The sequence below is a fragment of the Telopea speciosissima genome, chromosome 6 (assembly GCF_018873765.1).
Source record: "Telopea speciosissima isolate NSW1024214 ecotype Mountain lineage chromosome 6, Tspe_v1, whole genome shotgun sequence".
NCBI lineage: Eukaryota > Viridiplantae > Streptophyta > Magnoliopsida > Proteales > Proteaceae > Telopea > Telopea speciosissima.
The window spans coordinates 55,228,409-55,250,891 of record NC_057921.1 but is presented as its reverse complement, the minus strand read 5'-3'; the positions used below and the strand labels follow the sequence as shown (position 1 = coordinate 55,250,891).

Genomic DNA, 22,483 nt, shown 5'->3' with positions numbered 1-22,483 from the left:
TCCAAAGGGGAGAAGAGAGGATAACACATGTTGGACATCCTGGCGCCAGCGGCGTGCCCGCCTTTTTACCTATATTGAATTATATCTTAAAATTATTTCCAAACATTTGCAATTTTACCTATAGAACTTCGCAGACACTGAACTACCACTACATGAGTGTAGTTGCATTACTTTGCTTTAATTCTGCCTCGTGAGATTCCGTTGGGCCTACGCTAAGCTCAGCTTGTTTTGACTACTGAAAGCCTAAGTAATAGAATCACTGATTCAAAGGAAATAATTTTCCCTGATGGATCTTTATCCCCTCAATTTGTCTGTTCCTCAATTTCCTCAATTCCATCTAATAGGGGGAGGAAATGACCCCCCTATCCCCTGCCCAAACACACTGCCCAGATAGGATCCACCATAAAAGTGTAAGGTTTGAAAGCCAAAGGTCCCCAATTAAGGGAGACTCTGCTTTTATATTACTTGAGGAAAAGCCGCCTTCATGGGAGAAAAAGAGAAGGGGATGACACATCGAACTAGATTCAGGGTCTCAGCCCATCTTTGGAACCGCTTGATTGGGATCTATGTATAAAACTGGGTCCCACAATTTCCCAGGAATCCGGTGGATGCAAATCATTTTTGTTGCATAACCACTTTGCTCAGAGAGCCCAAGTGATGTTTCACTTCTTCACTAACAAATTGGATATGAAAAAAAAATGCCAAGCCCATTGTCTGTGATCCATTATGGCTTCAATCAATGGATACTCCATTGACCCTGGCTGAAGGAAAACTCGATCCTTAATTTTTGTTATTACTTCGTGTCTCTCTCTCTCGTTTTCGGCTCAGCTGGCCTACCCCATGTGGGCGGACCAGCTGGGCCTCAGGCCCTTGAACGATTTACACTTCGTCAAGTAATTTTAATGAGTATCCAAACCGTTAAAAAAAAATTTAACAGAAACCATTTAATAATTGGTTTGAATATGAGATATTGGAACTGTTTAATAAACAATTCGATTTTGATTTCTACCCTTCACATCTTGAACCGCACCGATTAACACCCTTACACTCGATCTATTGTCAGATCGCTAGGATTTTTCCTTTAATATTTGCTTCTCATTTTCCAATCAACTCCCTTAATCTTTTATGAGGATCAATTACTGTAAGGGCTGGGATCATCATACTGCCCACATGGAATGGAATCTCCATGCCAACCCAATGGGAGCACGGGAGAGGTGCCCCAAGGTTCATATACAGGGCCCACATGTGAGGAAGGAGAGAAAGTGTGAAAGGATGCATGATTCTAGACTTTTAACTTTCCCTTTACCCATTACCCATTACCCATTACCCATTACCCATTACATAGCAACTAACAGAAATGAAAATTATCCATTACCCCAGTACTTAACAACTAACTTACGCATTCCTCAATGACTAATTACTGACCATGGGCCATTCTATCCCAGAAAAAGAAAAACAAATATTGGGCCATTGTGGACCAACTTGTTATTGGACCTTTAACAATTTAGCTACAAGAGATAGATTGTATTGATTTTTTGGAGAAGGTTCCCTGCAGCGCGAGTGTGCAGTTTCATGTCTTGGAGGAGGGGTATTATGGAAAAACACTAAAAATAAAGAGGATATGAGACATTTTACAGGGGTGGTGCTACAGTAATGGGAGTCTTATGAAGAATGTCCACATGTAATTTCGAAATTAAGCTAACGTTGTGTAAATATTTTACCCTAAAAATTTAACCGCATTAATATTGTATAGTCCCAATTCCACAAAGAAAAGAAGAAAATATGATTAGAATCAAGATGAACTGATTTTGCCTATTCGAATCTTATTTTTTGAAACTTGATCACACGAGCAAACTTTCTACACTAGCACGTAAAAAATTGCAATCCTTCCCAAGAAACCATATTGTAATATAAAGGAAAAGGTAAACCACACTGATAATGTGGGGAGAAATCTGCATGTTACACCAACAATTGGCTTGAAAAAGTATCATGTGAAACCCACATATTTAAAATAGGATAAAGTTTTCCTCTACCCATAGAGGACGGTTCACCCACCATCCTAGGGTTTTTGTATGTTCTAAAATACCCTCCCGATACATATCCATTCCCACCCATCCCTCAGTGAATGGGATCCCATTCATCGTGGGTGGAGGGAAACTTGATCCTTTAAAATAAATAAAAAATTCTACATGAGAAGAAACTGCACTCTAACAATGTGAAAAGTTTTTCCCATGCAATATATATCAAAAGAAATTAAACATAACATTACAAAAACACTATCAAACAAGGAGTGTGTGGGTTTAGTCCCAAATCAGGTGTGTGTTGTGTATAGCCGCCATTCCACTGTCCTAAAAGTCGGTTAACCTTTTGAGATTGGTGTGTGGTTGGTGTGATTACACATTCATAAAAAAAATAAAAAATAAAAAACTACCAAACACACTATTTTTTTTTTTTACACAATCTGTCCTTTGAACCTATCCATAAGACCATAACACTTTTTTTCTATGACTCCACTCATGTCACTTCACTTTACCCAATGAAATCTTAATTCCTTTAACTTCCCTTAACTTTACTCTACCAAATGGGGCTAAACAATCTCTAAAACATCCATGACCACGCGTGCCCCAAAAAAATGACTGAGACATCTAATAGGAAATAGATAGAGATGTTAATCCATTAAGTTGCTCTCCAAATCTTAGCAGAAAAAAGCCACAAAGTGCTCTCTCACATTCCATATTGTCGGCTAGCTTTGCTTACTGTTATTTATTTTAACCTCTTCTTCTTCTTCTTCACTTTTTTCTTTTTAGATTACTCTGATTCACATCACTCTCTGTGAAATTTGTGAATTGTGAAACGTATTAGAGTTCTCTTATTAGAGTAGTGGCCAACACTTACATGGAATCTGCTTGTCCACTTAAAGTAGATGAAGTAACCACTAAAGGCACTACTAATTAACCCTTTTTGTTGCTTCCTCTGTTTTGCTTTGTGGGATGCCTTTCATATGTTCCCTTTGCATTGCTTCTTTCTCAAAAATGTGATTAGGAAATACTGAGATTGACCCTTAATTCCCTTTCTACAAAGTTAGCTAGTGGCATTAAGAAGAGGTCAGGAAATTTCCTTTAACCAAAGATTTGACTTCCTTTTGATCGACCACCCCCATTAATATAATCAAACACTTGCAGAGTGAGTGATGACCTCCTTTATTATTTTGTATTGGGTAATCTTCTTTGTTTTTTTTCCCCTTCTTTTTTCTTCCAACATGGCTGAATGAACATCTTTTTACTAAAATTTTCTTAATAATTTTCTTGCTTTAGGGCACCATCTTACCTTGCTTGGCCTACCACTTTCGCCCCCTAAAAAGTTTCTTGCACTTTTCATTTAAAGAGGCCAATAATAATGTTTTAGGTAGGGTAATTGCATCAATTTGATTGGGCTAGTTTTGCTGTATAAAACCTACATTGACCTTGTAATCCATTGAAGGATATGTACAAATCACACCCTAAAAAAAAGAAATTAGTCCTAATCTAATCCATATAATCATAATTTAAACAATGTTGTGATGAGATTATGAGATGCACTCATCTGGTGAACCTTATACTATATTATGTTAAATTGTAATAGTAAGAAAAGGATTAGATTGTTGGGACCTGATTAGTGGGGTAGGCACTGAGACCGACACTGTATATCATTAATTCCTTGAACCCTAATTTAATTTATCAAGATAGATGCAACCTTCTATAATATTGCTTTAGCATATAAGCATGGTTGAGCAGTAGCAACATTGCAAACTCCCTAAGAGTAGTAAGATTTGTGGGAGATCTCTCATGTGGCAGGCCATTATATAGCGGCCCAAAAGGGCGTACCCAGTGCTCAAGGCTCCTGTCACTGTGGGGTCTGAGGAGGGTCATAATGTAGGCAGCCTTACCCCTGTTCTCGCAGAGAAGCTGTTTCCAGACTTGAACCCATGACCACTTGTTCACAATAGTCCTTTCTGATACACTTCTCAGTATGAGTCATATATGACTTCTATAGTTGCATGAGTCATGGCTAGCTCAAATTCATGGTACTTTACTTGCTTAAGCCTTAAGTGGTGAACATGATCTCATGCTTTAACTGTAACTGCTTCTAACCACCAAAACTAGTTGAGAGTAATATATTAGCTAGGGCTTCTTTTGTTGCATAAATAAGCACAACATTGCAATAGAAATGACATTTAAGTGTGACTTCATCATGTTTTGAAATGAAAACCACTAATTGATTCAGTTGTTTTCATTGTGACAGGCAATCTTTATCACTTTTCTGTATGTGATAAAGAATCAAAACTCTACCTAGAGATTTGATGATATTATCTTACCAATGAAACCCCACAAGCAGAATATTGACCTTTTCACAGGAGTACTACTTGGAGTTGGATAAGTAAATAAGGAATGGGTTTAGAGAGGGCTTTACTGGAACTATACAGAAAGAGATTAATTATTATTTTCCAGATAGTCCATAAGAAAGTTTCTTTTGGTCAAAAGCCTAATGGGCCGGTAAGTAGAGCTAAAAATTTGGCCAACCTATATATGTATATTAAGATGGAAAGGAATAACCAACTTAGAGAATTGCTTTTGAACAATCCACTGATGCCTTAAATCATATCAATTCCCTAGAGTGAAGTCTTGAAATGACCATGTTAGAGTTGAACCTACCAATCATTTTGGTGGGTTTATGAACTGGCTATATTTGGATGTCAAGAAAAGAAAAAATAAAAAAGGAAGGGAAAAAGAACTCTGTTCGGGAGTATGTGTCCTGCACCCAGACAAATGGAGGAAGGGGGGGGGGATGACTACCCCATCCTCCATGAAATGCACAAATGACGCCTCGTTTGATACCCCTATGCCCTCTCTCATTGTCTTCCGCACGTGTGCAGGAGCCACACTCCGAAACAGAGAACACTTCCTCAAAATGAAAAGAAAAAAGAAAAATTGAATTTGAGGAAAGAGATAGACACATAAAACAATCATTGCATCATCATGATTTTTGTTTCATTATGTTTTTGTTTTCTTTTCTTGGCATCCAAACATAGCTTCAAGAGATACTACTCTATTCAATGATTCCACTCCACTCATTAATAATTGCTTGATCCAGAGACCCAATTTTTGTCAACTCCAGTTCATACCATGTAAAAGATTTGCTTGAATTAAGTCCTAGGTGACTGGGATCTCCTTCTTGGTCACAGTGGGGCTGATGAAAGTTATAAGCATGCTTAGATGTAAGATCTTTACTGTTAAAGTCCATGAAAAGAGATTGGCAATGAAGAAAAGTGTAGTTAGAATTTCAACCATGCTAGATTGAAAGCTATAGTCATTATATCTCTCTAAACCTAAATAATCACTTTCAAGGTTGCCGTGGAATTTGGAGGATGAATTTCAGCTTGCATCGATGATGGTCCTCGCCTAAACTTAATAACATTGAAACTCCCTCATAACGCCTGGAGTTTCTTTCAGTCCAAATAGCGTTGGAAACTAAGGCAGTGTTTGGTATGCATTCTAGGTGGATTTCACATTCTCATGCAATAAAAACGACTATTTTTATCATCTGAGAATGCAATGCATTCCAAGAATGCATACCAAAGATAAAGCCAACCAATCAAAGTTATCTAATATTAGAGGAATTCATTTTGGTTTTCCACCAAGTTAATGCATCAGTTAGAAAACTGTTTTTTTTTTAAAGGTTAGCAAAGAATATATTAAAATAATATGAAAATATAAAAATTAACATCTAGACATACTAGTGACAGGAAGACAAAAACAAGAAGATTTGAAACTCCACCTTCGGCATTGCCATCAACATATAGACAAATCTCAAAATAAATTAGAAGTTAGTGGAACCGAAATCTTGGCCTCTCATTAGCATCCAGGGAGGCTTCAGATCTGACAAAAGATTGAAGATCATACTGAAAAAATGATGACCATTGTTTAATTACACTTTTAGCTAAAAAGTTTGCAACCGAATTTGCTTCTCTGTAACAATGTGTAATCTTCCAAGACATAAAAGACAGACAAGGGATAAGAAAGAGCCATTGTTGAACATCAAATTAGAAGATTGAAAATGATAAAAATGTAAACGATTATAAGCTAATTTAAAGTATGCATAATTATCATGGAATGTATTATTTGAGGATCAACATTACATGCCAAATGCAAAATTGATTATTTTCTATTGGTAATCATAATCAAGTGGGGAGGAGATGATCAGAAGTAGCCCATTAATCATGAAATTACTATGTCAATGTAGTAATATGTTAGTAGTAATTATAGATTTTTTCCCTTGTCATTTGAGAGATACAATGTTTGTAAATCATTATTAACATTCTTTAAAATTGCACCTCTTCATGAATCTATAAGCCATTCATTAAGGAAAAAGGACAAACTCTATTCTATTTTGTAGCTATAATTTTAGACTTGTACGATATTGAGCACTGAAACAGTCATGAAACTACTTTTCATATCACTTCTCTTGGATTTAGTATCTACTAGTATTAATGAACATTTGTTAAAGGTACAATACTTATTAGTTTTTAATTAACTGGGGTGGCTGACCCTAGTTGTGCATGTTTGCAACCAACTTTACTTACTTAAATAATAATTCAAGGCTGTCATGAATTTAGAGGATGAACTAGAATTTTAATAAGTTGAATCTGGTTCAGTTAATCTCATTGATCTCTGTTGAGGTAATCCCACATCAGCTATGAGTGTTCTGACTATCAAGTATAAGAGTCATAAAAGGTCATCTCACTTTGAACCAATTGGCTTTAAGATGGAAGCTTAATATGGGATCAGAGCGGATACGTTGGGCCTCCGTCGATGATGGGCTCATTTCACCCACGAAGACAAAACCCATAAGAAGACCTACACCTAAGAGATAGCTAGTATTGAGGTAATCCCACATCGGCTGTCGGTGCTTTGACTATCAAGTATAAGAGCCACAAGAGACCACCCCACTTTGAACCAATTGATTATAAAATGGAAGTTGCTTGTAAGCTAATTTGAAGCATACACTAATTATCCTTGCGTGCATTATTTGAGGATCAATGTTACATGCAAAGCAGAAAAATGACTTCTTTCTCATTTGGCAATCATAAGCATGTGAGGAAGATATGATCGGAAGTAGCCTATGAATCATGAATTACTATATCGATGTAGCATTTATTTTTATGATCAGATGTGGCATTTTGTTTGTAATAATAATAATAAGTTTTCCTTTTCATTCGAAAGACATTGGTTTTCAATCATTAATAAATTCTTGAAAATTGTACCTATGAGCCATCCACTAAGGACAAAAGGCCAAACCCTATTCTATATAGCAGCTATACCTTTGGTCTTGTGCAATACTGAGCACTGAAACATCCATGAAAATTCTTTTTCATGTCATATTTCTTGGATTTAATATTTTTTTTTTATTAAAGGTTAGCAACAAAAGAATAATATAAAAAATAAAGAGATGTATAGTATTAATGTCTAAGTACACTTGGATGGACATTAAAAGAATATTGAAGCTCTACCTTCGGTATTGCCATAAATAGAGCACAATACACCACCAATAATTAACCAGAGAATTCACCTTCGGTATTGTCATCAGCAGAAAATTCTAGACAATTTACTTATCATATCAACCATAAATAAAACGAAATCTAGGTCTCTCTTGAACATCCCACCTAATCTTATCACAGACAAATTAAAGATGAGAGGACCAAGAAAGAGGTACCTGCAATACCACAGTACTCTTCTTGGCAAGCAAAATATCAACAAGAATGTTCACTTCCTTAAAACAATGAGTGATTTTCCATTGAATAGAAGAAAGGAAGTGATTAAACACACACCATTTTTGTTGAAAGATCTATGGAATGTGCTGATTTATGACACATAAAATGACTGCATTTGAATCTATAAATGAGATAAAAAAAAATTTCTCTAGTCAACTACAAACCTCTGAAGAAAGCTTCAAACTCAGTATAAAAGTTTTCAAACTCTAGATTTTCATCCTCTCAAGTGGGCAGTGCACCACACTTAAGAATCCAACCATAAAACATGGCAGTGGCATATTATTATCCTTTCAAGTGTTGGGTGAACAGTTGTATTCTTAAGTGTGGTGACCTACACTAAGCAGTGCATCACACTTGAGAGGATAAATTTCCAACTCCTCTCATACCTATCAGCAGATTGGGTCATCCATTGTCTTTTGTTTAGCAGAAAGTAGCCTCTTTACTCTCCCCTTGAAGAGACATGAGCAAGAATAGACACATTGTTTCATCTTGGGACCTTCTAGAGCTGTCCCTCTACCCCCCTCCACTCTTCTGGAGTGTAAGTTTTGGGCTTAGCCCCTTAGTTTCATTGGCTTGTGTTTTTCCAGTCCCTTGCCTTGGCTCCTTTTGTTTTGATGTTATTTTGAATTGCTGCTCTAGCTTGTTTTTATGGGTTTCTTGGGTTACATTGTTTATGAGGCTTGCCCCCCTTTTGTATTTCTCCCCTTTTTTTCTTCTTAATAAATTTTAATTCACCAAAAATAAAATAAAATTTAGGGTTGTAAGCATTTTTTTTTCTTTCTGGTAGAAGGGTTGTAAGCATTTAGAAGCCTGAAAACAATACAGATGCAAATGATTGTAAGTTAACTTGAAAAGCATGCAATAATTATCCCAGCATGCATTATTTGAGAATCAACATTACATGCCAAAATGCAAAATTGATTATTTTCCACCGATAATCATAAGCATGTGGGGAAGATATATATCACTTCTCCTTTAAGAGACCATGTTTATTAATCATTATTAAATTCTTAAAAATTGCAGCAGCTCTTCATGAATCTATAAAACCATTCATTAAGGACAAAAGGCCTAACCCTATTCTATTTGGTAGTTATACTTTTGTTCTTGTGGGATAATGATCACTGAAATGGCCATGAAACTACTTTTCATATCACTTTTCTTGGATTTAATATGTTAATAGTCACTACTGTAGTTATAACTATTAGTTTTTATCTGAGGGCGGCTGACCCTTATTGTGCACGTTAATTTGATACCAACTCTACTTACTTTCTTTGGTTCGGTTACCCTTTTTTGCAAAATTACTCCAAATCATTCATCCCACTAATGGATCATAAAGTTATAAATCATATCTAAATAAAGGGTAAATTACACGTCACCTCCTGGTTTTCAAACCAAACTCAATCACCCCTTGCTTTTTGAAAATACTTAAATCACCCCCTATATTAGATCCTAATATGACAAATTAGTCCCTATCGTTAGTTTTATGCTGTTAAGTGATGAAGCCAGTCAGGTAAATAATTTTAAATTCCTAAACTACCCTTGACATCCAAACATAGATTTTAAAGGGTAGTATTATAAATTTAATTCTAATGTTTTAATACAAGGGTAAAATAGTCCTTTCACACTAATAACTAATAGTAGACTAACACCGTTACTGTAAAGGATGACGGATGAGTATTTTCAAAAACTAAGGGGTGATTTTTGAAACTCGTTTAAAAACCAGAAGGTTATGTGTAATTTAAGGCAGTCAGGGGTGTCTTATTATCGCAGCAACACTTGGGTTGGAAGCTATAATGGGTTTGGGTTGAAGGTAAATGGGGTCTAGAAAGACACCCATGTTAGGACTGGAAAGGGGGATGGATTCATTTACCCGAATGGGTGTCCAAGTTCAAGGGCAAATAAAGCTGGGCTCTTTGTTAATGGTCTTATAAAATGGTTTTACTGGGAGAGCGATTTGGAAGGTTGGGCTACTATAATGCATCCACGTAAATTACTTTTATAAGTGGAGCTTTGCATGGATTGCTTGCATAATCAATAATTTAAAAATATGGAGTGGGATGTAAATTTACTTATTAGATGAATTGTCACAGTTCACAGTAGGGTCCACATGTTACGATACTGTCTGTTTTGGCTAAGGTTTGTCGCACGACTTTAAAACATATTATATCATGTATAGGTTGATCGCCACTTATATAGAAATTCCATGGCCTAAGTACAGTTGTCGTGGGATTAAATTCTGTGACACAATAGCTAGTGCGGTTAGTTGGAGGCTTATCGGTTGAAGTGCATGTCCCAGAAGATCAGGGTTCGGCTCTCTTGGTCACATTTGTACCATAAATGACACTGCACCCTTTTCCCCTCCCCCCCTTCTCTGTATTTTTATCCTCTCAAGTGCAACGCACTGACTAGTGCACCTCACTTAAGCATCCAACCATAAAAACATGGGCAGTAACGACTTTTAATCCTCTCAAGTGTTGGGTGGCCGGTTGGATGTTGCACCGCACTTGAGAGGATAAAAATTCCCCTTCCTTTGGTAGTTGTACATTCTGTTGGTTTGTCTTAACCTTCTCTTTGTAGTTTGTCGTTCGTCTATGAACCCTTAGATTAGGATAGCACGCCCCCCCCTCCCATAAAAAAAATAAAAAATAATAAAAGTTGGAAGGTCTTCTATAGACCTCAATAGTTTATTTCTTCATTTGAGGTTTTTTTTTAAATTGATATGTCCCTGTTAATTCCTCTCCACACCAAAGAAAGGCCTTTTGTTCCTTCTCGGGTGATCTCCTCTTTCCATTCCATTGTTCCCCATCTTTTCACCTTTTATTAATATAAAACAAAACAAAGCACTTTTCAAGTGATGACATGACATGATAGCACCCCCTTTTCCAATGGATTCGATACTTTAGCATAAGAAAACATCACCTAATGGGTAGGCACAGGCACTGTAGCAGAGTCACCCCATTGAGGTGAGGTAAGGTGAGGAGAGGTGTAATGGGCGGTAAAGAGGTCAATGAAATTTAGGGCTACCCACTTAAGATAATCAAGACTAAAGTCACCCACTGCTTCGTCCTACCCCATTGTTGAATGCCACTTAACCACCAATTATATTGCAAAGCATCTAAGTTTCCACTGTCATTTGCTTTTCTTGTTCTTGAAGTATGAAATTATGAATATGCTTGATGATTTATCCTAAGTGTTTTACTTAATTGTATCTTAATGATAGTATTGTCCCTACCTCAATCATCTCAATTTGTATCTTAGTGCCCTAGTAATGCTGTCGTCTAAAGTAGGATATCATGGTTAAATTGGCTTTCATCTTAATTAAAATCTCACAAAGTTGTTAAGTCAAAATCTTTACTAGTATTGACTACCTCGACTTCAACACATAAGGGTCGAAATTTTACCTGAATTTTATGATGCAGAAAAGAATGAAAATCGCAAATAAACAATTATAGTGCACAAACGGGCATTGACCAAAAATCTATTCAAGCAAGCCCCACAAATGTAAATCATTGGATACTCTTTGACGGGTCATGCAACATGGACCACTAGAATTTAACCTTTTTTTATATTCACACTTTCGGACAAAAAACTACTTTCTTTTCATGTATTTATATTCTTAGAAGGAAGAGAGAGAGAGAGAGAGAGAGAGTGTGTGTGTGTCACTGTGTGTGGGTGTGAGAGAGAGAGAGAGAGTGAGTGACTGAGCGTGTGTGTGTGTGTGTAAAGGGAGTAGGAAAACAAAAAGGAAAGGCACAAGAATGTGTGACCTTTCAGTAACTTAAAGGGTGTAAGGATATATCCGCCATTCCATGGTCCTAAAAGTTAGTTAATTCTTTGGGATTGGTGTGTGGTTTGTGTGAATACACTTTCATAAAAAAAATTAAAAAAAAAAGGTTGTAAGGAGATGAGTTATCTTGAGCCATAAGTTATTGAAGGTTCATTTGACTTAATTGGAAAGTAGATTGAGTTCCTTCTATTAAACTGAAAACGGAATAAGATGATACAGAGATTTAACATGGTTCACACACTAATACGATATGCTACATTCACGGACGAAGCTAAAGATGATTCACTATGTAAATGAAAGAGGATACAAATGGAGATCTTACAAGAACACCCAAGACATCGCTGCTAGTTCTCACCAAAAACCTTAACTCAAAAAAACAAAAGAAAAACTCAAATTTCACTTTCTTCACAACAAGACGGGTAAAACATATAGATACTCCTCCAAATGGGTCGAGCCCTCCGCTACCATCATAGACCTCAGAAGGAGGGGGGGGGGAATCCCATTCGAGTCGACATAAAAAATGTCGGGGCGGGTGACTCTTCGAAATGGGTACAAGAATTCGAGACACACATAACACCTTCTATTGAATGTCTTGACCAAAACATAATAATTCAATTACTAAAAAAAATATTGAAAGGTTTTTAGGCCTTGCTCAATGCTTGTAAGGTTCGGTATCTTGTTGGATCCTTTTTGCATTAGGAATATGGATGGATAAGCAAGGAATATATGCATAACCAGAAATAGAAAACGACATAGAAACTTAATTGAGACTCAAAGACCTTGTCTTGATAAATATGGACAAGCGAAGCGAAGGATAGATTAATTTCAGACACAAGTTGATATCTCTTCACAGATCCATTACCAAATTCATCTTAAACAATTTAATTTGATTCCCTGATGGTAGTGTAAAATCACTTTATCAAACTGGTGTAGGGGAATCTAGACTTTCTATTCCAGATCAAACACTGAAACCACTAAGAAAATACAAAATTAAAGGTTTGGATAAAAGAACAAACAATTTGGAATTGATTCTTTCTTGCACTCTTGCCCATAACATAACATTCCCCAGCAGCTCAGATAACCTTTTTCCCAAAAACAAGAATAGAGAAGAATTAACACAACGCCAGCTTAATTTCAAAATTACATGCGGCACCCCTCATAAGACTCAGATATCTTACTTAGCACCATGTACATCATGTAAATTGTCTCCCCCCCCCCTATTTTTTTTTGTTTTGCCAGAATACCCTTTCTTCAAGGGATAAAACTACACACTGTCAGTGTAGGAAACCCTCTCCCGATAAGATAATTATATATAAAACAACTGCTACTAAAGTGAAAAAGAAACAAATTCAGACATGGTAGTGACCTTGCACCTTTAAGGTGAAATGATTACTCTTAAGATGTTAGAAGATCAAAATAACTTCTACTCAAGATTAGCACATTTACTAATGACTTATCGATTAAGAGAAAAAAGAATGGATTAAGATTAATCATTACTGAAATTATTATATGTGAAAATGGAAACTAAGTGGTTGACTAAGATATTTGATGAATAATTAAGGGTCAGTTGAAGGTTTAAGAAAAACAAGTTTGAAAATGTATGGGTACTATTACACTTAAAAAGAAACACTTTTGAATCCCTTTCTAGTAGAAGCTCATTATTAAAGCAACTAAAAATACACATTTTATATGAAACTTAGCTGATTAGCATAATTAAACACTTCTACTGTGTAATGAATGATCAAATTATTTGAGTGTTTAAAGTATCAAATCCTAAACAGACACTCAAACCCATGTGCAAAGCTGTGGCTCCTAAAAGTTAGGAATGAGAGTTCTACTTGTACCCTTTTGTTTAAGAATCTATCCAGCTAGATGGTCTTGCTACTACTTCCAAATTATGTTCAAATTTCTAAATTTGTTTGGAGATCCCCTAGGGATTTTAAAGGATAGCCAAAAAAAAATCCTTGGAGATCCTAGAAATTGAAAGGACATAAGAAGAGGATCCTTACTATATTTTCAATAATTTGTATTCTGCTAAAAATTTTGAGGGATTTTTGGAAGCATACAGGAACTATGATATTCTAGTCAAAGATTCAAGTCTAACTATTCTAGGAAGATGGAAGAAAGAAATAATTTTTAATTGTTTTTTTTTAACAAAGTACCAAATGCTTGTTATGTCTTTTTAAAAGGTAAAATACCAAAAGAATTGGTCAATGTTCTTCTCTGATCTCCATGGTTATTCTTTTTGAAAGCTTATCCGCAAATGTTTGATACCTTATGTTACTTTGGAGGGAGGACGTTCGTTGAGTAAGCCACAAAAATTATTAAATCATCGAAGCATTTTTTTTCTCTTTTTCCGGCATTCTTATCTTCTTTCCTAACTTTTTTTTTCTTCCTCCTTGTTAGGGACTTGAGTAGAACTCATTCGGAAAGAATTGGTTAATGTTCCTCTCTCATCTCCATGGTTATTCTTCTTGCAAGCTCATTCGCAAATGTTTGATACCTTTTGTTACTTTGGAGGGAGGACGTTCGTTTACTGAGCCACAAAGATTATTAAATCATCGAAGCATTTTTTTCTCTTTTTCCGGCATTTTTATCCTAACTTTTTTTCCCTCCTTGATAGGGACATGTGTAGAGTGTGCCCAAGTAGCTATATATCTCCACATTTCCACATTCTGCGTGCTCCTCACACTCGCACCATAAAAAGGTAGAGAAGGGGTGGGAAGGGTGAGGGGAGGGGTGTTAGAAAAACAACGCCCAAATGGTGATTTTGCAAAAGAAAAAACGAAGAGAAAAAGAAGAACAAGCGCAGAAGACAAGATTTATGTGGTTCTTCTTTTTTTTTTTGATTTGAAGATTTACGTGGTTCACCCCCAAGAAGGAAGGCTACATCCAAAGCTGAGCGATAGAACAATTTCAGTACTTCTGTGAAACAAAATATAAACCCTCACCCTCACATCTCTCAAAGAGATAATAACATTATATAGGAAAACCCTTAACCCAGAAAGTACAAAACTGCCCCTAGAGTCCCACCCGGTCTGGTTCGGACTTGAACCAACATAGGTTGAAATACATACCAAATCGAAGATCTTGACGAGCTCTACAAGGTTCAACACCATAATATGCACTTTTTGGCCATTCTGGCAAGTTTCGCCACCGAAAAATCACCACAGCATTTTCTGGATTGAGATCAGGCTTCACCAATAACAAGGGGGAGGGGTGGGGGGTAAAATCGGCATTTCATGAAATCCAAGTAGTGCTTGAAATCCATTAGCCTTCCTTTATTTAACTTCTTCTTCTTCTTCTTCCTGTATATAAACCTGTTTAAACCAAAGAAGCTTGGTGAGTTTCAAACATGGCAGCCACTCAACCATCACCTAACAACATCTTTTGCTGCAGTTATCTTCAATCCCTCTCTCAAACACCACAGAGACTCAGAAAAAGAATGTTAGCTACAAGGACTCCAGACCAAGAACTCAACCAAATAAGACTAAGATCAGGTGCAGACATGAAAAGAACACTGAAGTGGTATGACCTGGTAGCTCTTGGTGTAGGAGGAATGCTTGGTGTTGGAGTTTTTGTAACAACAGGTCATGTAGCACACAACATCTCTGGTCCTGCTGTTTTTGTTTCTTATATCATTGCTGGATTATCAGCTCTCCTTTCTTCTTTGTGTTACACCGAATTCTCCGTCGAAATTCCGGTTGCCGGTGGAGCCTTTAGTTATCTCAGAGTAACTTTTGGTATGTTTACAAATCCTAGTAATCCTTTATTAATTTTGCAGTTTTGAACTTGATTTTGGGTTCTTTTGATGAATTGATGTAGGAGAGTTTGTGGGGTACTTTGCTGGAGCTAATATACTAATGGAGTATGTATTATCAAATGCCGCAGTGGCAAGAAGTTTCACAGAGTATCTTTCTAGTACCTTTGGAGCAATAGATCCAAATTCATGGAGAGTTGAAGTAGGTGGATTGGCAACAGGTTATAATAGATTGGATTTCACTGCTGTTGCTCTTGTTCTACTTCTAACCATCTGTCTATGTTACAGGTTTGATCCTTCTTCACCACAGCCTTTCTCTTATTTGTCCTTTTTTTTTTTTTTTCCCTTCTCCGTAGAAAGATTAAAAACTAACTATTTATATTGGGCTACTCACATCCGATGTGAAATTATTACTTTCGCGTGAAACCCCAATAGTTAAGACATGTGAAATTTTAATTAGACCAAAAGTTAATTGGTGACTGTGGAGTGATGGGTACAACTTTTTTCTTTTATTGGGTTGCAGTACAAAGGAGAGCTCTACTCTGAACCTTGTCATGACAATCTTTCATGGGATCTTCTTTGGGCTTATTATAATTTCTGGATTCTGTAATGGGAGTGCAGAGAACTTAATACATCCAAGAGGATTAGCTCCTTTTGGTGTAAGAGGAATTTTTGATGGAGCAGCAATAGTTTACTTCAGCTATATTGGATATGATTCTGTATCAACCATGGCAGAAGAGATCAACAACCCTTCAAGGGCACTTCCAGTTGGCATTTTGGGATCTGTTCTTATTGTTTCTGTGCTTTATTGCCTCATGGCCTTGTCTTTGTGCTTGATAATCCCTTACAATGAGGTAATCCAAGAGAAGTACTTCAATATTCTAAGTATATTTTGGTCTCCTTATTGTAGGCCCTTTGTGCCTAGTGGTTATGTGTTCTCTCTATCCTTTTGTATCCTCTTCGTATTTCCCTTTGGCTTCATTCGGCTACAGAGATAGATCATTATTTTTCTTATTTTTCCTTTTTTCATTTTCATTATTCTTTCCTCCAAATTTTTTTTGGGGGAAAGAATTCTTGGGCTTCGTTGAATATATTAATCATTCACGTAAAAAAGAAATTCTAAGTAAACCCTTGTCATTTACCATGATTCCTAGATATCTGATGCTGCATTCACTTCGGCTTTTCGAAAGATCTCTGGTTGGAAATGGATGAGCATTGTGGTTGGGGCTGGTGCAAGCTTGGGTATTGTGGCTTCTCTCCTTGTTGCCATGCTAGGTCAAGCCAGGTACCTTTGCGTTATCGGAAGGGCTCGGCTCGTCCCGGTTTGGTTGGCCAAGGTTCATCCATCTACAGGCACCCCTTTGAACGCCACCCTCTTCTTGGGTAAGAATTATTTATTACAACCAAATTGACCTAATAATTACTCAACTCACAACAAATGAAGGAAATAAGGAACGGAAATGTTCATGCTACAAGGCTAGCAGCCAAGGAAATAGAATAATTCACTTCCCATTTGGGTTCACAAATACCCTCTTAGCTATAGGTTTTAGTATTTTCTAAAATACACTTTTAGATCCCATTTCCTTGGCAGCAAAGTTTCGTCCGAAACACCCCTTATATATGGACAGTATTTTAAAGGAGTGGGGAATGAATTTCATTCCTTCTACTAGTGTTTTTCTTCAAAATCAACCTTCTATTTAGGGCTGTGTTTGATATGCATTCCAAGAATGCATTCTAAATCGATTTTGTATTCTTGAACGATAAAAACAACTATTTTCACCAACCTTTCTCTCCCTTATGGTGCAGGTATCTGCACAGCGTCGATTGCACTTTTCACTGAACTTGAGATAATACTAGAGATGATCTCCATCGGCACACTCTTGGTGTTCTACCTTGTGGCCAATGCCCTAATCTTTCATCGCTATGTTGTTGATAGAACCAATCACCGGATTACCACTCTCTTCTTCTTGTTCCTCCTCTCATCAACTTCAGTTGGCTTCTCTCTATCATGGAAGTTCAAGGTAAAATGGTGGGGGCTATCCATACTTTGTGGGTTTATTATCACCATCACTGCCTTCTTCCACTACATGGTCCCTTGCAATCGCCTGCCCACCCAATGGTCTGTGCCATTTATGCCATGGCCAGCTGCAGTCTCAATCTTCCTTAATGTCTTCCTCATGACCACATTAAACAAGATACCTTTCATAAGGTTTGGTATATGGGCTTGTGTGGTGACATTATTTTATGTTTTATATGGTGTTCACTCAACATACCTTGCAGAGGAATTGGAGACTGGGAATGTTGAGTTAAACCGGATTTTATCCGGTCCGGTTGGGTGAAGGTAAACCATTGGATGATCAACCCAAGCTAGCCAGCCCAAATCCAAATTTGATTGGTATTAAGTATTAATCTTGTTGGGGTTGGGTATGTTTTGTATTTGGAATGGTTTAAATAATTATTACTGGGCTTGTATGGGTTGGGTTTTGAATCCATTACATGTACGATGATAAAATTATAATTGAGTGGGAATTAGGGTTTTTGGGTTTCCTATATATTGTTTCTCTGTGGAAAACCTTAGGCAAAAGCAAAGAAGAGATCACTTTGTAAGGAGCAGAGATTTTTACAAGTTTAGTGGAAAATCTCTAGTTCTCTTGGGTGGATGTACGCATTCGTGATGAACCACATTATACATTTTGTGTTGTGTGTATTGTTTGCTTGGTTTCTTACTCGTGGTTGCGTATTTTTTCCCAATAAATTCATCCATGAATAAATAGAAAACTAGGAGGGGTTAGCTGGTCCTGATCGACAAGAAAACCAAATTGCATATGCTAGAATCACTGCGATTAGCCGGTTTGATTCACAAAATACCAAACCTAACTAAACCTAGATTGAAAATCATGTTGTGGGTGAGAAAGATAGAGAGAGAGAGAGAGAGGGCCATGGAGGTTGACTGTTCGGGTCAGTTGGCAAACTAAGATGGAAAGATAGCTATCAGCTTTATCAGAAGAGAGGTTATTTAAAAGGTTGCTTCTTTTTCCCTTTCTCCTCTTTTCATTTTAGATTTGTAATTCAAACATCTGAGCCTCAAAAGAATTCCTCCAAAGCAAAAAAGGAATCGATGGAGATTGAAACTTGATAAAAGACATGGAAAGGAAAAAAAGACACTATACCAAAATCAAAACAAAGAGAAAAAGAAGAAAGTGATTTTGCCTTTTCTCCTTCATTTTGTTTTTTTTGTTTTTATAAGAGAAAGAGTAGGTTTTTTGTTTTTTAAAAAACCTTTTCTTTTCTAGATGTATCTTATTCTGTCATAATCATATAAAGCCCTTTATTGCAACACTAAGGTTTGAGGAAGATGATTGAGGTGTGTTTAGCCCCGGCCATTACAACTAATGATGATCGATATGATAGCAAGCTTCATATAATTGCAATAATAAGATTTGAGGATTATTGGAGTAGATGATTGAGGTGTGTTTTGGCCATTATGACTAATGATGATTGAAATGATATCAATACATTCTTTGCCATTTTTTTTGTCCTTTACCATTACAATTATAAGGGTATTTTAGTCATTGCATGAGCAACTTCGATTCATGTCCAATTCAAGTGTTGGTTTTTTTATCGAGATTGTCTGAATGACATCTCTATAGGTGTATTTATAACTGGACACCTTTTAATTGTTCCTTGTCTTATTTTGAAAAGATTTTTAAGATAAAGGTATAAAAAGATTTTCAAAAATTTAAAATTACATATCATTATGTCATTATCAAAAGGTGTCATTGTCATGCATATTTTTTAAATACGCATGTGAAATGACACTATTATCTTCATTAGAAAAAAAAAATTATATATATCCATTCCTCTTAATTACAACTCAAGGATACAACCTTTATTAAGCTTTTTAAATTTTCCAAAAGTTTGTAAACTTGTGTTTGTTTGAACTAAAATATCAGACAAGGGGTATTATTTTGGTGAATTATAGGGAAAATAAGAAGGAAAATGATGTGACTGCCAAGGTATTTTTATGCACTCTAATCTCACATGTCGTGGGGCATTGCAGCTCTACTCTTTTTATGCTTGGCAAGCATTGTTGTTTTAATCTAACCAAGTAAAATTTGGGTTTCGTATATATATTAATTTTTTTTGGGGCCGGGGGGGTTATGGAGAGGAGGAGATTGATAAAACATTGTACATATCATTTTAAGGGAAAACATAATTGTTTATTTTAGGGTAAATTACACTTAAGGTACTTAATCTTTAGAGGAATTACGTTGAGTATCTCACGTTTACATTTTTGGGTAGAACCTCATGTTTACTGATTTTAAGGGAAAACATAACTTTTTATTTTAGGATAAATTACACTTGAGGTATCTAATCTTTAGAGAAATTACATTGAGTACCTCACGTTTCCTGATTTTAAGGGAAAGCATAACTATTTATTTATTGGTTTTCTTTCATTAAAAAAAATGTATTTGCTTAACCATCAAATGATCAAATGCACCTTCATGGTACGTCCAGTTAATTTGCTATACAGATTACTGACTGTTAATGGGTCCGACTTGTTTGGGGGTAGAATTAGCTGAAACCCAAAATAGTCAGCTTTTAGTCTCCATTTGATTGCAAGGTAAATTAAAGGGAAGGGAAAATTTTCAAACCTAAAAATAAATTTTTTTAATGATTACCTTATATGATTATATTATACTCCAAATTATTTGGTTATAAAATCCACTTTACTTTACATTTAAATCTCTTGCATTTTGAAAAGTAAAATAAAATTTACATCTAAGAAAACATTATTAGTAAATATGCTAAGAAATTTAAATAATTTGTACAATCATATAAGATAATGATTATCAAAATTTCTTTTTTAGGTTTGAAAACTTTTTATTTCCCTTGCAAGCAACCAAAAGGAGCCTCAGGGGTTTAAAACATGCAGCCAATCCAAGAAATCTTTACTGCATAAGCTCGAGAAGCCCCACCGGACCTTTATCTGCTCCATTTCTTGGCAGGTCCATTTCCCCAAGTTCCTCTAATAGAGGGGGTGGAAATCACCACCCTACCCCTACCCAAACACACTGGCCACATAGGGTCCACCCCCCTCTATTAGAGGAACTTGAGGAAATGGAACGGGCAGGAAATGGAACAGACAAAAATACCCCCCACCCCACACCACTCCAAAAAAACAAAAACAAAAAACTAGGGCTTCTTGAAACCTAGAAGCAGGAACTTGATAAGTTTACCCAAACATACCCTAAATAATCACCTATACTAATTTAGGGGTGCAAGTTTGGTCCTATCTGCCCAAGCTTGCCTTTGCCCAAACTGAGCCCGAGTAGAACCTGGCCTGAGATTCTCTGGCCTTGAGGGCGGGTTAGAGCTGGGAATTTCTGGGCTTTGAGTCTAAGCGAGCCGGGCCGGGCCATAATTGAGGTCTTAGAATGAGCCTGGCCCGGCCCACCCCTACATCTCCTAAAGATAATTTCGGTTAATTTATTACTATAACAACCTGAAATCAGCCGATTTCATGTAATTTCACACATAATAATAGATATAGTATACTTTAGTGAGAAGTAATCATACCATACCTAGTAAGCACTCCATGGAACATTGGTACTTTTGGTTAAAATAGATAGAATTTTAAACCAAATGGTTAAAATACCTTATCCTAAAGGTCAGCCTAGCGTACATTATAATTGCGAAGTAACTTGATATGAACTAAAATATCCAAATAAAAAAAAGGAAGGAATATAACACCATACTTGTCATGTCCCCATGGTCAGGGAGCTAATTAGGGTCAGCCGGCCTGATCCTAGGGGTAGGAAATCTGTGCCTAAATGCTTAAATTCCCATTTCCTTGCTAGTTCTCCTAGTAATACTAATGTTTCTCCTGCTTGGAGAGGGATTTCAAAATCCAGGGACCTTTAAGCAAAAGGATTAAGATGGTTCAACGGTAAGAGGAAATGACATTCAAATCTAATCTTTACCTTAAAGTTGGTAACTTCATTGGTTCTTCCAAATCTTGGAAGATCAAGGACCTCCTTCACTTGGATTCCCCTACACCTCAGTAGGTTATAAAAAGGATTATGTCCAATCCTCATCACAAAGTGTGGGGCTCTCCCTTAAAATTTTTTATTTTCGGCCAATTTGGCCATAAGAAGGTGCTTCCCCAGAATATGAATATCCCAGGAACCATTGCTCCTCTGATATGTGCCCCCAACATTTAGGTCTTCTTGTGGTTGACCTGCCCTCAACGGCTCCTCAACCCCACTAAGGATCTCTTGATTCTAAGTGGAAAGTCTATTGTCCCTCTCTTCTGAGGCATGTGACAACGAAACTGAAGCAATTGACAGTATTTTCCTTTATTTGACAATACAATGGTAACCTTTGCAGAAAAACAACATTCAATCATTCCATGTCACTTTTGTCACCCTTATTCATTCATACTCAGCTACACAATCGAATCAACTTTATCAACACCTACTCAACACCCTCCTTTAACTGTGGTCCAAAATTCTAGCAAAATAAGAAATCCTTCTCCCTCCCCCCCCCCCCCCAAAAAAAAAAAAAATGTTCATCAATCCAGCAAAACTCAAGTATCAAAACTTGTGGAAGAATGACACCAAGCTCCTCTGAGACTGCAGATTCCAATTTACATCATTCAACCTTGCACACAAACACACACACACACACACAAGGGCAGGGGAGAGAGAGGGAGTTAGCAGAAACCAAAAAGAAGAAAATGACTTTAACTAGGATGACCACCTTCCCTAACCTTTCCTCCTTCCACATCCATACAACCCCCCTCCCCCCAAAGAGAGAGAGAGAGAGATGCTGGAATGGAAGGAAAAGTAGACCAGCAATTCACATTGGTGGTCTCACACAGTGCCTTTCCGATCATGGGCCCACCAGCTTCTTGGCTTGATGTGCTGAAAACCACTACTTATAAAAACACATCTGTTCAAGACTGCCTTGCCAACTTGAAAATAGTTCATGCCATAGACTATGGCAATATTTATTAAATTAGATGGTCAAGAAGGTAAGAAAGTCCACAAGGTCACGGTATTCACTGGAATTAGTACGTTTATAGACTACGGCAATAAATCCACAATTCTATTCATATCTAAGTGCT

The 22,483-nt window shown here is 36.6% G+C and overlaps 1 protein-coding gene across 1 annotated transcript; it reads left to right on the top strand.

Annotated features, from left to right (window-relative positions):
- The first annotated feature begins 14,932 nt into the window (after positions 1-14,932).
- On the top strand, positions 14,933-17,693 carry LOC122665945 (cationic amino acid transporter 6, chloroplastic-like). The gene is made up of 5 exons (XM_043862070.1): positions 14,933-15,337; positions 15,420-15,642; positions 15,878-16,208; positions 16,509-16,737; positions 17,161-17,693. The coding sequence occupies exons 1-5, from the start codon at positions 14,950-14,952 to the stop codon at positions 17,691-17,693; spliced, it is 1,704 nt and encodes a 567-aa protein (XP_043718005.1). The 5' UTR covers positions 14,933-14,949.
- Positions 17,694-22,483: the final 4,790 nt, after the last annotated feature.

Coding starts and splice junctions, on each gene's coding strand:
- LOC122665945 (XM_043862070.1), top strand. CDS start 14,950: ATGGCAGCCACTCAACCATCACCTAACAACATCTTTTGCTGCAGTTAT. Junction 16,209..16,508: donor TGATAATCCCTTACAATGAG/GTAATCCAAGAG, acceptor CATGATTCCTAG/ATATCTGATGCTGCATTCAC. Junction 16,738..17,160: donor GAACGCCACCCTCTTCTTGG/GTAAGAATTATT, acceptor CTTATGGTGCAG/GTATCTGCACAGCGTCGATT.